At 43.3% G+C, this 14,750-nt stretch overlaps 1 protein-coding gene across 1 annotated transcript; it reads left to right on the top strand.

The window, feature by feature from the left end:
- Positions 1 to 11: 11 nt before the first annotated feature.
- On the top strand, positions 12 to 9,412 carry LOC114703390 (protein FAM111A-like). Its single transcript, XM_028884206.2, has 4 exons — positions 12 to 191; positions 643 to 751; positions 2,333 to 2,443; positions 5,631 to 9,412. Exons 3-4 carry the CDS (start codon positions 2,363 to 2,365, stop codon positions 7,500 to 7,502), a joined length of 1,953 nt encoding a protein of 650 aa, XP_028740039.1. The 5' UTR covers positions 12 to 191; positions 643 to 751; positions 2,333 to 2,362; the 3' UTR covers positions 7,503 to 9,412.
- Positions 9,413 to 14,750: the final 5,338 nt, after the last annotated feature.

The following is a 14,750-nucleotide window of genomic DNA, read 5'->3' as shown; positions in this document are numbered from 1 at the left end:
AGTCAGTGGGTGGAGTCACCCCTTTCCCGCCACTATGACGTGGCACAAGCGCAATGAGAGCCATGCAGTCAGGGCCCTGCCATTCTATCTTGGGCGCGCTTTTTCAGACCTGCCAATAGCAGAGATTCTCACAGCCCTAGTCAGAAGCACAGGCCGGTGACGGCTCCGTTTGGAGAGAACGCTTTGCTTACGTGAGTTACTCTTCATTTGGGGGCTGACTTGGAGCTTGGGAGGATTTATTTGAGGTGGAATAATGCTGAAAAACCTCCTTCCGATAGGCATCAGGGAGGCAGACCAGTGCACTGTGCCTGCACACAGGCCCACTTGTGTGCTCTCCACAGTTCTTAGGGGAGTCAGAACACCAGGGCTCAAGGGAGAACACATTCTGATGCTTAAAGCTGGCGTCTGTAAACCGGGTGGCTCACTTTAAGAGTCACCCCTAAAATTAACTTCTCAGGGATTTATTCGCAAATACATTTTCGTAAGTGGGCCTCTTTCTAGAATAAGGATGCAAGATGTGACAAAGTGCTACACTCTGTCTGAACCTAACTTTGTTCTTCTCTCTCAGTACTGCTTCGACTCTGTGAAGTGCTTCTTTTCATTACCCCAAGAGCAGTAACCCGAATTTTGTTTGATCAACAGGTTTCTGGGAGCCCAACTTCAAAGACCTAGGAAGTCAACATCCACAGCACCCGCGTGTGCTGTAATAACATCACTTCCGCCTTCTTAGAGGCAACTCTCAGTCCCGGAGGTAAGAAAATAAATGTTATATTAGTTCTTGTGCTTCTGCTGTCGTTTGTGGGTATTTTTATTTCTAAGGTAAAGATAACATTTAAGGAACCTTGGCGATTGTATAATCAGTTGTTGAAAAGCTTTTAGGTTTGGCCTCCCCAAATCTACCTGTAACCAGCAACACTGTAGTTTGTCTCTGTTGCTTTTATTTTTGTTGGGTTGATTTTGTCCTTGAGTAAAACAAGTACATGGAGAGCAGACATGGGCTCTTGGGAATCTGATACTCAGGCTGGCTGTATGTGCTATGAAGCTGACCACAGAATGGGATGCTTCCTTCTGGAGCTACCAGAGGGCCTGGGACATCATTCTCTACTCATTGAGGAGTGGTGGGGTGGTTAGGTGTGTTAAGAAAGGCCTTCCAGGTTAGCAAGTGAAAGAAAATAACAAATGTCTTTATTTTGAGTGGAGACAGCAGAGGAAATATTTTGGGGGCAGGGCGGGTTGGGGGGAGGAGAAAACATACTTCCTTAAACAAAGGGCACACGTCTTTAATCCCAGCATTTAGAAGGCAGAGGCAGATGGATCTCTAAGTTTAAGTCAGCCTGGTCTACAGAGTAAGTTCCAGGACAGTCAAGGCAACATAGAGAAAGCTGTCCTGGGAGAAGAAACAAACAATAAATAAAAAATAAAGCAGTTACTAAGGCTCCTAAATATCATTTTACATGCATTTTTCCAGATTTCTTTTGATAACTCTTGCTAAATTTCATTTTTTTTTTCAGGGTGCTACTCAGTTTTCCCTTCCTGTTTCCCATTCATTTGTTATCACTTTGTATCTCCATCTTCAATGAAGATCAGAATTCCTTAAATAATTATTATATTTTTAGATGACAATTTAATTACATCATTTCCCTTTCCTTTCCCCTTTCAAACCTCCCATCACAAACACACACACACACACACACACACACACACACACACACACACACACACACACCAGGTTGCTCTCTTTTTAAATTCTTGGAATACTGAGAGTGGGAGAGAGAGTCTTTCCTAGGGAAGAGCACACTAGCTGGTTATCCAAGACCGAATGGTCAGCCTCAAAAACATACACACAAGTAACATTATAAATTCAAAGATGAGATTTAACATCTATGTTACTAGAACACACTTTTGATTTTTCCAACTGTAAATTTCTTTGTGGGATGTTGTTACGAACATTTTAATGTCCTCTCTGTTTCAAGATGTACACTTGAGCATTTCACAATCTTTTCTAAGATATTCTGTCTGAGGAAAAAACCAAAAATCAAAACATCTAGATGGACCCTGTTTTCCATGACAGTCCTGTTGGTGAGCCATTAGAGACAATTTCTGTTAATATTTTGATATTTTGGTATAATGCCTGACATATAGTCCTTTGCTTTTACTACTTGGCTCATTATGCTTGGTGGATAAACTATCTGATGCTAACAGCAAGCTGGGGCATGAAAGCTGAAGAGGAAAGATGGGGTTTGGGACTTCAGTTCATTTTTTTCCTGGGTACATTGTATAACAGCTGTGAAGATACTACTATAACATGAAACTTTTGAAATTACCATTTCAGGTGAACCATCTGCATCATCTCCAAGCCACCATGAGCCATAGCAAGCACAGGTCACAGGAGGTCCACAATTCTTTAAGGAAAAACATGAAAATCAAGTACCGTTCATCTCAGGTATGTCTGTAAACATTTGTGGATTTGTGTGTTCATACTAGACTAATCATCCCAGATCCTTGGCCACATAATCTTCCTGCTTAGACTTGGCCTTATTAGTATTGGAAATATTACATACACTGAAATGCGTGTGGTTGCAGAGGCCTGAAGATGGTGGGTAACCCCCTAGAGCTGGAGTTGCAGACAGTTGTGAGCTGCTATGTGGGTGCCGGCAACCAAACCTGGGTCCTCTGGAAGAGCAGTAAGAACTCTCTGTCACTGAGCTGTCTCTGCAGTCCTTGAAACAAAAATGTTTACAAGGCCATATGCAATGTGTTACATTAAACTGTAGAAATAACAAAATTAATAGTACTTAAGTGTTGCTGGAGAGCTTTTCTCTCTGGGTCCGCCAAGTCCCAGAGCCCACTTATAAAATAAACACACAGACACTTACATTATTTAAACTGCTTGGCCATTAGCTCAGGCCTATCATTGTCTAGCTCTTACTCTTATATTTAGCCCATATCTATTAATCTATACTTTGCCACGTGGCTTGTTACTTACTGGTACCTTACATTTGCTTGTCCTGGCGGTAGCTCCAGCCCATTTCCTGCTCCCCTTCCTGTTCCCTCAATTCTCCTCTCTGTTAGTCCTGCCTATACTTCCTGTCTGGCTACCAGCCAATCAGTGTTTATTTATACAGAATGATATCCACAGCACTTAAGAGCATGAAAATCTTACCCCGAGTGTGGCTAATCTTCTGAACCCAACCACATCTACATTTGCATAGCTTGTAAAGTGCTATAAACTGTAAAGGTTTATAAACATGATTTTCTGTACATCAATTCTTACCCTCACCTCCTTATGTAGGTGAAGGGGATTCCACCTCCAATTTCTTTATGGCAAGACAGGAAAGAAGGGGTTGGCTGAGGCCAAGTGGAGACTTGGAAAGGTTGCTTACCTGAAGTCAGAGCTCTTCCTGCTCTGCAGGCTCTGCTGACAGGAAAGACTTTGTTACTCTCCTGAGGCTGACATGCTTCTTGAATTAATAATACGAGGCTGAGACTGCCAGTCCTTCAGCTTGTTTCCTCCTGTCTGAGTTCTAGAAAATCTAACAGGGTTTTTTTTCTAGGTCTGATTTTTTTCTGTCCTACTCCATGACAGAACAAGCTAGGAACCACACATAGGACCTGTCTTTTCTTTTCGAAAATATCAAGCAGGCAAAGTGCCTGGCATCTGTAGTTCCAGCACTTTGAAGACAGAGGCAGAGGTTGTCAAGTTCCAGGCCAGCCTTGGTTACAGGGTCTCAAACGCACAACACAAACCAAAAAAAAAAAAATGATGTAGTGTTTACATTTGTCCAAGAAAACTGGGTTGATGGGAGTCGGCTACAGCGTCCCCTCAAGGGAATATGCAGATTTTTCTGACAGCAATTAGACTGAAGTGGTGGTTTCTGAGATTTTCTGTACATGCCCTCAAGACATTTATATTACCTGGCATTCTTTTATGTGTTTAAAGCAGAACAACAGTTATGACAAATGATGACAGGTTTAATCTTGACTATACTCTACCATGGTTCCTACCATTCTCAGTGAGTACACTGCTGGCATATGAACTTCTGCAAAGATAAAATGATGTAGAAACATGGGGATAAAAGGCTTTTATTTTTGTTCACTTTTTCTTTTTGATTATCAAGCTTGGTTCTCCTTCCCTGGATCTTAAAATAGTGTTCTATACAAATGGGAAATTTGGGTGCAAATTTTACAAATAGCATGAATGGTCTAATGGGAAAAAACATTAGAAAGAGTATTTACAATTTGAATTAGTTATTATGTGACATTAGAAAAAGCACTTAGAACGTAATTTCTGATCCTCAATTTCTCCACCAAAAAAGAAAGAGAAGCCATTCATAGGATTTGTGGATTTATGTAATAAAGGAAATTCATTGAGTTCCTTGCATAGTAGTTGGCAGGGGAGGGGATGAGTCAATGTATTGATTTTTCATGAGCAAGTAATTAAGCTAAGTAATGATCGAGTTGTTTTGCTTTCACTGATGGCTGATAAATAAGTCATAAATTAACACCCAGAGGGATGGTTCAGATGTAAAGCATTGGCCACAGAAGTGTGAGGGATCCGTGTTGTATGGGCATTGTAGCCCACCTGTAATAGCAGCACCTGAGAGAAAGGACAGGGGAACCCTGAAGCATGCTGGCTAGCTAGATTCCTTAATCAGAAAACTCTGGTTTGAAGAGACTCTGACTCAATGTAAAAAGTGTAGAGTGATCAAAGAAAGCACTCCAATTCAGCTGCTTACTTCCATATACTGTGCAAACATGCACCCACACACATGCGAATACATCCATGCACATACACACGAAAACTCTACAGATGCTTGCAAAAAGCAAATAAAAAGGAAGATAAATATTAAATCACACTAACATATCTCTGCTAAAATTTTTTAATGAATTTATTAAAGGTGAAGTGAACATGGTAGTGCATTCCTGGTTTCCGAACACAAATGGAAGGAGCATGAAAATCATGAGTTTGAGGCCAGCCTGGGCTAGAAATTTTACTCTAGAATGGTCTCAGCTATAGGGTGAAATCTGGTCTCAGAAAAACTACAATAGGTGGCTCAGGAGACAGCTTGCCTTTTGAATGAATGTACTGCTCTTAAGGAGAACTAGAGCTCATTGCCCAGCACTGACATCATGAGGCTAGAACTGGCTGGAACTCTAGCTCCTTGGGATAGGAAGCCCTCTTCTGATCTCTGCAGGCACTGCATTAACATGCACAAGCCCACATAGTTACACATACACACACACAATTCAAAATACAAATAAAATCTCTTACATAAGTGAACAAATTCAAATGTAGATACATATCATCCTTTGCTATGTTTGGCAAAGATAAAAACTGTATTGATGAAAATAAAATAAAATACTTGAAATAGGTTTTATGGAAGCTGGTAGATAGTTGAACATGTGGGAAACAGTTGTGTTTCTTATTGCCCATTCTTTTGGGAAAGGAGCCATGTACAATAGGAAGATATTACCTGATGGATAAGCTAAGGTGGCTGGGCTTGTATTTTGGATCTTGGGTTAAATCCTGATTTAAACATAGTCATTGATTCTTTGAATTGCAAACTAACAAGGGAAACTAAGGAATAGAGTTGGGATCCAAATTTAAAGTATCTATAATTTCTTTTTAGGTTCTTCAGGAAAAACAGAATGACCACCCAATTTCACAAATGCAAACAGAACCTCAAAAAAGACCAAATGAGATACTCAACACCCAAGACCAAAGACTCTGTTCCTCTAAGAAAACTCGACAAGATCAGACCACTCTCCCAATTAAAATTATCAACATCACCTTGGGGGTAAACCCCGAGGCACATATGCACATTCTCATCCATAGGGAGACAAGCAGTTTATATGAGGCACTCAACACCCTTGACCCTGTCAAAAGAGAGATAGAAAGACAGCCAGGCAAAGAAATGCTGGTGTGTGGCAAAGAAGGAATAGAAGGGTACATAAACCTTGGCATGCCCCTCCGTTGTTTTCCGGAAGGCAGCCATGTGGTCATTACCTTTTCCAAAACTGAAAGTGAGGAGAAAGAAAATAGTGAAGTGTGTGGCCGGTTTGACCAGTCTTCTGCTGAGTGTGTTGTATTTTACATTCATGCAGTCGGGAATAGGAAGCAAAGGATCCTGAGGTGCAGGGAACTTGACAAGGAGGAGATCAAAGTCTGTGTGTATGGCTTCCAAGGAGAGACCATCAAGGCCACCCTGAGGAAGGATGGCAGGTTTCATTCCTTTGTGGAGAGTGACCATTGGGAACTCATTCACAATGATACCACCATAGCAAACACCCAGCTGGTTGATGTGTTACAGGGTAAGGTCTTTCTGGTTGAGGTTGAAGGAAAGAAAAGCCCTTGGGCGGTAGCAGCAACTCAGAATTCTGAGTTAGAGGACAGAAACTTCAGTGAGTTAAAAGGATACATTGTGAATTTGTACCCCACACTGACAGCAGAACGTGAGAAAATGAGAGCATACATTAAGGAAGAAAATGAAAATAGTAAAGAACGGCCTCTTTTTAAAGTCCATGAGAGGAAGTTCCGGGAACTGACAAAAAGCTCTATTCCAAGTAAGGTCTTCAAACTTCTTTCACAGTTCATTGACTCCACTGGGCTCATAGTTTGGGACAATAATGGAAACAGGGGTAGTGCCATTTGCTTCGTTTTTAGAGGGTTGTACATTTTCACTTGTCGGCATGTATTAAATGACATTGTGGGAGAAGGAAGAGAGCCACTCGAGTGTACAGACCTAATTAGCCAATGTGTAAGGGTGACATTTGATGATGAAGATTGTAAAGAGCCAGCCTCAAACTTCAACAGTTGTTTTTGCATTGAACCTTGGCTTGGCATATCTGATGTAACTCTTGACTACGCTGTCCTGAAACTGAAGGAAAACGGACAACATGTGCCTGCCGGACTGTATAATGGAATAGCTGTTGTACGCCCCAGGGAGTTGACATATATGTTTGGCTATACAAAAGGACAAAAGGTTATTGAGGGTTGTACAGGGATCCCTCAAAGTAAACCAAGAGAGGAAAATCAGCAATGTGTTCTTGAAACAGAAGCAGCAGGTCATAGCCATTCTTTAAAGTACCACCATATGTATACTCAGAGAAGTTTCCAAAAAATATTTGACAACCCTAATGACTTTACCTATAATACTTTTTATTGTGGCTCTTCTGGATCTCCAGTATTTGACTGTAATGGTTCTCTGGTGGCCATGCATACTGCTGGGTTCATTTGTGAGTATGAAAGAGGAGTTTACAATATCATTGAGTTTGGTACAAGGATGGAATCCATCCTTGATGATATTAAGCAAAAAGATGAAATATGGTATAATGAAAATTGTGTAAATCAGCAGGATATAGAAATGTACAATGAAGCCTATATAAATCAGAAGGATATAGAAATGTACAATGAAACCTATATAAATCAGCAAGATGTAGAAATGTACAATGAAGATTATATAAATCAGCAGGATGTAGAAATGCATAGTGTAGGTTTTTGAGGGCTGGGTAGAATTTGTTCCCGTTTTCTCTCTTTAAGAGAATTGGGTTTTCTATGGAATGCTTTTCGGGTGCCTGCCCTGAAAAACTTTCTCCCAGAGTCCAGACAAGGCACTTACAAGCAGCGGGATTCTAATCTTAAGGATATCAAATAAGTCAGTGATGGTGTGCTTTCTCAGCCCATCTCTTTATTGTTCTAAGTAAGCTTTCTGATCTCTCTGCCATTCTTCCATGTCTCTTAAGTCTACAGCTTCTTTTCAGCTCTCATTCTTAGCTCCTCTCTTGTTTGACTTTTCACATTTCTAACAGGACACTCTTTGCAATCCTGAGAAAAGTTTCAAAACCCTCAAGGTCATTGCATGTTCCTAGAATAGACCATAAGGTAGAGAGCCATTACCATGGTAACCCAAGGTTCCAAGGTCTCAGGACCAGAGGGAGGGGGCACAGTGCCCAGGGCCACAAACTCTGAGACATAGCTTTTTATCAGCAGACTTGGTAAGTGAAGAATTGGCAGGCTTTTCTTAGGGTGTTTTGTGTCTGTGTTAGTCTGAGCAAAAGGAACAAAGCAGACTTTAAGTGTCAACAGTATCATGGCAAAATGGATCTGGCTATGAAGCATATCCTAGCATATTTTCTATATATCAAAACTACACAACTAAATGAACAATCATCTTCCTGACCACCAACAGATATATGTGCCCATAAGATTGAGATGTAATCCTGAGGTTACATATATACATTACATGAAGATGCATTGTAATGGGAAATATAATAGTGTGACATAACAAGTTTATAGCAAGAAATAGCCAAATCATTCAAAAGGCAGTAATTCCAAAACGCCTTGTGTGATGGTTTCCTCTATCAGAATCCTTGGTTCTGATAGGTTGACCTTTTGAACATTAGTTATCACCTGCTGTATACTCCCATGGCCTTTTGCTACCAGCATCTCTCAGTAGTTTTCTAAAGGCAATAATACATTTTTTTCTGACTTTCAAAGCATTCACTTTAACTCAAAAAGAAGGCTGGGAATGTGGCTCACTGGCTGAGCACTTGGCTAGCATGCATGAGACTCTGGGATTAGTACCCAGTGAAAAATGAATATCAGCACTCCAATCAGTTTCCAAAATTGTTGTTCTCACCAGCTTTTTAAAACTTGGAAGCCACCTCAAGCCTCACTTAACGGCTCATACACACTCTTACAGAAAATTTGGTATTTCCTATTCTAAACCTGTAGTTTGCTCTCTCTTCATAACTGGCAGAGTGATTCATGATTGCTAACAAGATTTCAAAATCCTTTGACCATCTGAATCTCTTTCCTTTCATTCCCTCTGTGGCATCTCCTGCCAGCAGAGGGAGAACTTTCCAGGGTATCTGCACTTCGCTCCAGCTCAGCAGTCACTAACCCTACTGGGGCAGCTATGGAGAATAGTTTGCTTAGCCTCTGTCCCTTTCAACTCATGATGTTCAGTGTCTGAAACACCAAAAGCTGAATCTCAGGCTAACGAGTCCATCCGGACTATAAATCATATTTGTCCACACAAGCTGGAGAAGGAGAGAGGTCCATGTATGTACAGATAGCAGTAGAGAAATGACAATTGTTAAACACACAGGCTTTTCTCTTCAACAAAAGAAAATGTTATCTGTTCACCCTGAAGGCAGGAATGGTTATTGTGGATATTGTTTAATAACCTGGAGATCATCTGTCTTGTGGCAGCATAGCGGAAGAAGTCTTCCATGACTAGATTTTTAATTTTTTTCCCTTTTTAATTTTTTCCCCTTAAATTTTGTTTTATTTGTGGGAAGGAAAGGTTACAGGGAGGAGGGCGAGGGGGGGATGCAAAGAGAAGAGGAAATGTATGGCATCCAGATAAATGATGTAAAAGGCAGAATAAAAAATAAAAAATAAATAAAATCTGGATCTTTTGCTATTCTGTAAAGCCAGGCCTCAGTGGAGTCCCCCTTGTCCTGAGCATTCTCAGTCACTAGAACCCATTCTTGTGGATGAATCACAGGCACTTTGCAAACGACATGTGCTCTGTAAAGGAGTTTCCATATAGCCAAGCCTTAAGCTTTGTTGTGATCATTGTCACGGGAATAATTTTCCAAAGTTGTACTATGTTTAAATAATGTAAAAACAAACTGCTTGGAGTCAGACTCCAGACGTTTGAACAGATCAACTAGCTAAGTTGTGCCAAACTGGGCTTCCTCCTTGCCTCTTGCTCCTTGTTTCTCTTCTGGCAGTAGAGATTTGCAGGGCTCCCCACAGCACGTGAACTCTCATCTTCTTGGACAGATAAAAGGAGAGTGGAGGCCATCTTTCTTCTCCAGCCTCTGACATCAATGACCAGAAAAAGTGTTGGTGTGATGAACATAGTAACAAAAAAAAAATGCCTTTTAGACACACACACACAAAAAAAATGCCTTTTAGACACACAAAAATATCTTAGGCAGGAACCCCACTACACCCAAGGCTGCACCTAATAACCAGAACCCAGTGACATCACTCACTCAGGATAACCAAACACACTACTAGACCTCCATGGTGCCCACTGGACAGTAAATGAGGACAGTGTGTAATCAGAGACCAAGAGCAATGCTCTACTCCACACATCCTCAGGCAGGACTGTTGGAGATCCATGCTGGAGAGATGCCATCTTGACCTGCCCTGCAGCAGTCTCCTCTGGGATCCTGACACTGTTAGAGACTGGACCTGACCTTAGGCTAAGATATATTTTATGGGTGGGCAGCCTTGAGGAGATCGCCTTAGGTCTACAGTTAGGAAATTAGAGTGTAAACCTTGTGTGATGACCCTCCGCGTAATAAAATAAAGCTTTTGTCATACCAACCACATGTGCCTGCCCTCTTGCTTCCAACAGTTGGTTATCTCCAGTGTGTGTGCAGCCACCAGCTCCATGGATAGCCAGACCCGCAGCAGTAGCTCAGCCAGGCTGCAGTGCCTGGCATCGGCTCTGCATGGAGCCTGTTGTGGTGGCGATTCCTGAATTGCACCTGACAGTGTGACTTCTTGACCTCACTGGTCTCCTGGATGCACTGCTTTAACCATCCTAGGGATTTTCAGCACGTGGTTCCTTCTCCTGAACCTCTTTTATCTGGGGTAAACTTTGATTTACCTTGTTTCATCATTAACTTTCTAAATGTCTAATGTATGTATGTATTTATATGTATTATACATGTGTGGTAAGTAATACATATAATGTAATATATCATATGTGTGATATGTGTGTGTGTATGTGTGTGTGTGTGCATGGTTTGAAAAGGGAAGGAAGCCGTTTCTTTTATACAGACTTACAATCTTCTTTGCCATAGAAACTTTACGCTATACAAGGTATTGGGTTTTGTCAATCAGGCTGTGCCACAGTCTTCAGACACAGGACAAAATGTTTGTTACACTTCCGGTCAGCACAGCCTTCTCCTCTCAGGGTAAGAGGAAAATGTGCATTAGTAGAGTTCGCCTCTTCCCTAACTTTCCCTTTTCTTGTTGCTGTTAACTTTTAATAGTATGTTTTAATAATTCAGTTCCAAAATGTTAGCATTTCAGCATGTAATAAGCATGTATTCTAAAGAGACGTTTTGTGCATTTCTTACTGAGTGCCCTGAAATACAACAACGTTATATTTTAAATTTTCGTGTTTCCCCTCAGACTAACAGGAGGCAAGTGGTAAGCAGCCTGCTTGCGACACATGTTTCCGGAGTGGACAACTCCTCTTCATGGGGGTTGAAAAGTCTGCCTTTCCAACTGAAAAGTGTTTTGAAAAACAACTCTTGACAAGGGCGTTTCCTCTGTGGGCACCAGCAGCTTCTTTCTGATTGTTAAAGTCTTGAGGTCTGCCCTTTGCAGGGGTTGGTCCCATGGAAGCCAGGAATCCCACAATTTCCTCCACACTCTCAGGGTCCCCCTGCCTCTCCTCCACCTGCACAGAACCTGGTGCTGTTGCTTTTCTCCAGCCAGGACTTCAGGATTCCCTTTGAGCAAGTGTGTAGTGCTCCCTGCAAGAGCTGTGACAGGAGCCCTCCTCCAGACAGTGGGCTCCTCCTTTGGGGTCCTTGTCCCATGGACCGCAGCTGAGGCTGCCCGCGGCGGCGGGGCGCGGGGCGGGGGGCGCGGTCCAGGCGGCGCAGGAGGAAGCGCAGGAGGCCAGGCCCGGGAGGCGGGCAGCGCCGCGCCACGGCCCCGGGCTCGCCATGCTCCTGGCCTCGGCCATGGTGGTGTGGGAATGGCTGAACGAGCACGGCCGCTGGCGTTCCTACAGCCGGGCCTTGAGTCACCACATTGAGGCGGTGGTGCGCGCGGGTCCCCGAGACGGGGGCAGCGTGGTACTGGGCCAGGTGGACAGCCGGCTCGCGCCCTACATCATTGACCTGCAGTCCATGAACCAGTTCTCCAAAGACATGCCTGTAGCTACCCTAGACTAACCCATGTTGTACTTGGGGAAGTCAAGATCCCACTCCTGAAGACTTGCTTTCCTTCCTACTGTGAAGCAATAACACCACATCCTATTCAAGGTCTCATGTCCACCCCACTGACAGTTTCTCTGAAATACGTTTTATCCCCTCCCTGGTCACTTTCTGTCTCTCCCCAACCCCTACCTGTTTCCTGCCCCACCTCTCCCATCCCCCACCCTACCCCACTCCCAACTCCCCACCCTCCACCCCACCCACCCCACCCTACCCACTCCACCCAACCCAACACCCCCCCCCCCCCCACCCCCCCCCCCCCCCCCCCCCCCACCCCCCGCTTACTTCTTCTCTCTCCCTTACTGTTTTTGCTCCCTCCATCCCAGGACCTCCTTGTTCTCCCTCCCAGCTCACAACTTCCTGTGTTCTCTTAAGGCCTGTGTGGCATTCACACAGAAACTTCTCTTTTAACTTTTGCTTTTGCTCAGTTAGGTTTTCCAAGAGTCAAGGATCCCAGGTGGTCTAAAACTTGCCTTAGCCCACTACCTGGCTCCCTGAAGCACACAGTGGAACGAGAAAGAATCCATTGAAAATATGTCTGTGCCCTGTGTGTCCTTCAGACATGGGGCATATCTAGCTCAGACCTGCAGGGCCTCGAACTCCGTCCTCTTCCTGCCCCAGAGGTGGCAGTGCTTCTGAGCCAATCCCTACCCTGTACACCCCCACACACAGCCTGCAGCTCATGGCCCTGCCTCATGCCTCCCTCATAGCTAGCACCTGTTGAGTTTCAATCCAGCCCCTGAATCAGGGGTGCTCTTATGGAAGGAAGCACCAGCAATCAATCCCCTTGAGGAACAGGCCACTGGTCAATTAGAGTGTGCCTATGTCAGCTCATATTAGGAAAGAATGGAGGCAGGGGAAGGGATGTCTGAAAGGAAACGGTACAGAGATGTCTCCTTGTGGATAAACTTCCCATACTGCTTTTGGATCTCTCTTCACAAATTCCTTTTGTTTTCAAACCACTACTCAGTTATTTTCCCACAAATTTCCATGGTAAATTTACCACCACTTACCACCTCCACCTTAAAGGAAGACACATTTTAACACCAATGTAAGAAAGACACAGTTTTGAATCCCCAAATGCAAATCCTTCTGTGAGATATTGACAACTATATCTGAATTCTATCTCTCCTTCAAACTCTGGGCTTGAGCACATCACATCCCAGGTCTGTCCAAGATGTCCTTTCCCTAGAAGCAAAATCTGGATAGAACCTGTTTTTTTTCACATCATCCACGGGGTTAGAGATAATTTCTGTATGTTTTATTTATGAGTGTCTGCCTCATAATGCTCTGCTTTTGTTGTTGAGGCGATTACGTTTGGTGGGAAACCTGTCTGCTTACTCAGAACACCCCAGCACGAGCAAGCCTGGAGCTGAAAGAGGAAGGAGGCCTACGGGACCCCTACTCGTCTTCTCCTCTGTACAATCTGTGACCCCTGTGAAGACACTGTCAAAGCTTGAACCATTTTGAAGTTTGTGTTTCAGCTGGGCCGTCTGTTTCATCTTGAAGTCACCGTGAGCTGGGAGAAATGCAGATCAGAAAAGATCCCATTTGATAGGGAGAAAAATGTGAAAAATCAGCTACTATTTTCCTCAGGTATGTCCATGTATTTGTGACTCGCCTCGGCGCTGTGACACACGCCTGATTAAAGCAGCCTAAGGAAGAAATGGTCCATTTGACTTACAGTAGGAGGCCACAGTCCCTCGTGGTGGAGACCACGTGCCATCGTGAGCGAGTGTGAGGCAGCTGGTCACACTGCATCTGCAGCCAAGAAACAGCGGACGCTCACCTAGATTGCTTCGCTTCATTAGGTCAAGACCCCAGCCCAGGGGATGGTGCACCCATATTTAGGGCAGATTGTCTCACCTCAATTCATCAAGAAAATTATTCACAATTGTCCTCTGAAGTTAGTGTGGGTTCATAACCACCAATCTCACCTCCAAGGGGATAAATTATCATTTATTCTGAAGCCAGATGTGAATAACGGTGTTCTAGGAACACAGCTTTAGGTTTTATGTTCTAATGTAGTAATAGTTTAATGAAGTGCTGACAGTAACAGAACAGAGAAAGTCAGAAATCAAGGTACAAATGCATTGGGGTAAATTTAAGTAGCTGAGTTACAGTAAAGCAAGAAATCCTCAGCTGTTGGCCTCACATGCTATCCGGGCACTCCTAGCCTTTCAGGTGGTAATAACTAGGGTTTTATTAATACATCCCCAAGTGTAGCTGTTAGTAATGCGATGTTAGGGCAGACATTGAGATGGGCAAGAAATGGCCATTAAGGGGGCTAGAGATAGCACAAGGTAATTACGGTTGGAGTCTGGGCCTGGAACTCCTCCATATGGGCCTCTCCATAGCCACTGAAGTTCTAATCAGTTACTGAGCATCAGCAGAAGGTTCAGTGGGAGGCCCAGATGCTTTCTGTGAACTTCCATTCACGCTCTTTAATAGCTCAGGATCCTGCAGAATCACGGTCATAATAATCATTACAGTCTGCAAATGCTCATTGCGAAACATCTTCATAGGTGACTTAGCCTTCTTTTGCCCTAAGCCACACATTCTTCTTGCTAAGAGACCGTCTGTCACATACACTTTCTTGACCATTTTATTCTTTCTTTGAAAGAGCTGTAATGAATTTCCAATGACATAATTTGTAGCAAGAACAAAAATTTACATGTGATATGGTAGAGTAATCAGTAGACTGAACAAAATCAATACTGTTCCATGTCATGGGAGCATCATTCCAACTATGGCCTGGCCTGTTGATCCACAAC

The sequence above is a fragment of the Peromyscus leucopus genome, chromosome 1 (genome assembly GCF_004664715.2).
Source record: "Peromyscus leucopus breed LL Stock chromosome 1, UCI_PerLeu_2.1, whole genome shotgun sequence".
In the NCBI taxonomy this organism is placed as follows: domain Eukaryota; kingdom Metazoa; phylum Chordata; class Mammalia; order Rodentia; family Cricetidae; genus Peromyscus; species Peromyscus leucopus.
This window is presented reverse-complemented; position numbering and strand designations above follow the sequence as displayed.

Coding starts and splice junctions, on each gene's coding strand:
- LOC114703390 (XM_028884206.2), top strand. CDS start 2,363: ATGAGCCATAGCAAGCACAGGTCACAGGAGGTCCACAATTCTTTAAGG. Junction 2,444..5,630: donor TCAAGTACCGTTCATCTCAG/GTATGTCTGTAA, acceptor ATTTCTTTTTAG/GTTCTTCAGGAAAAACAGAA.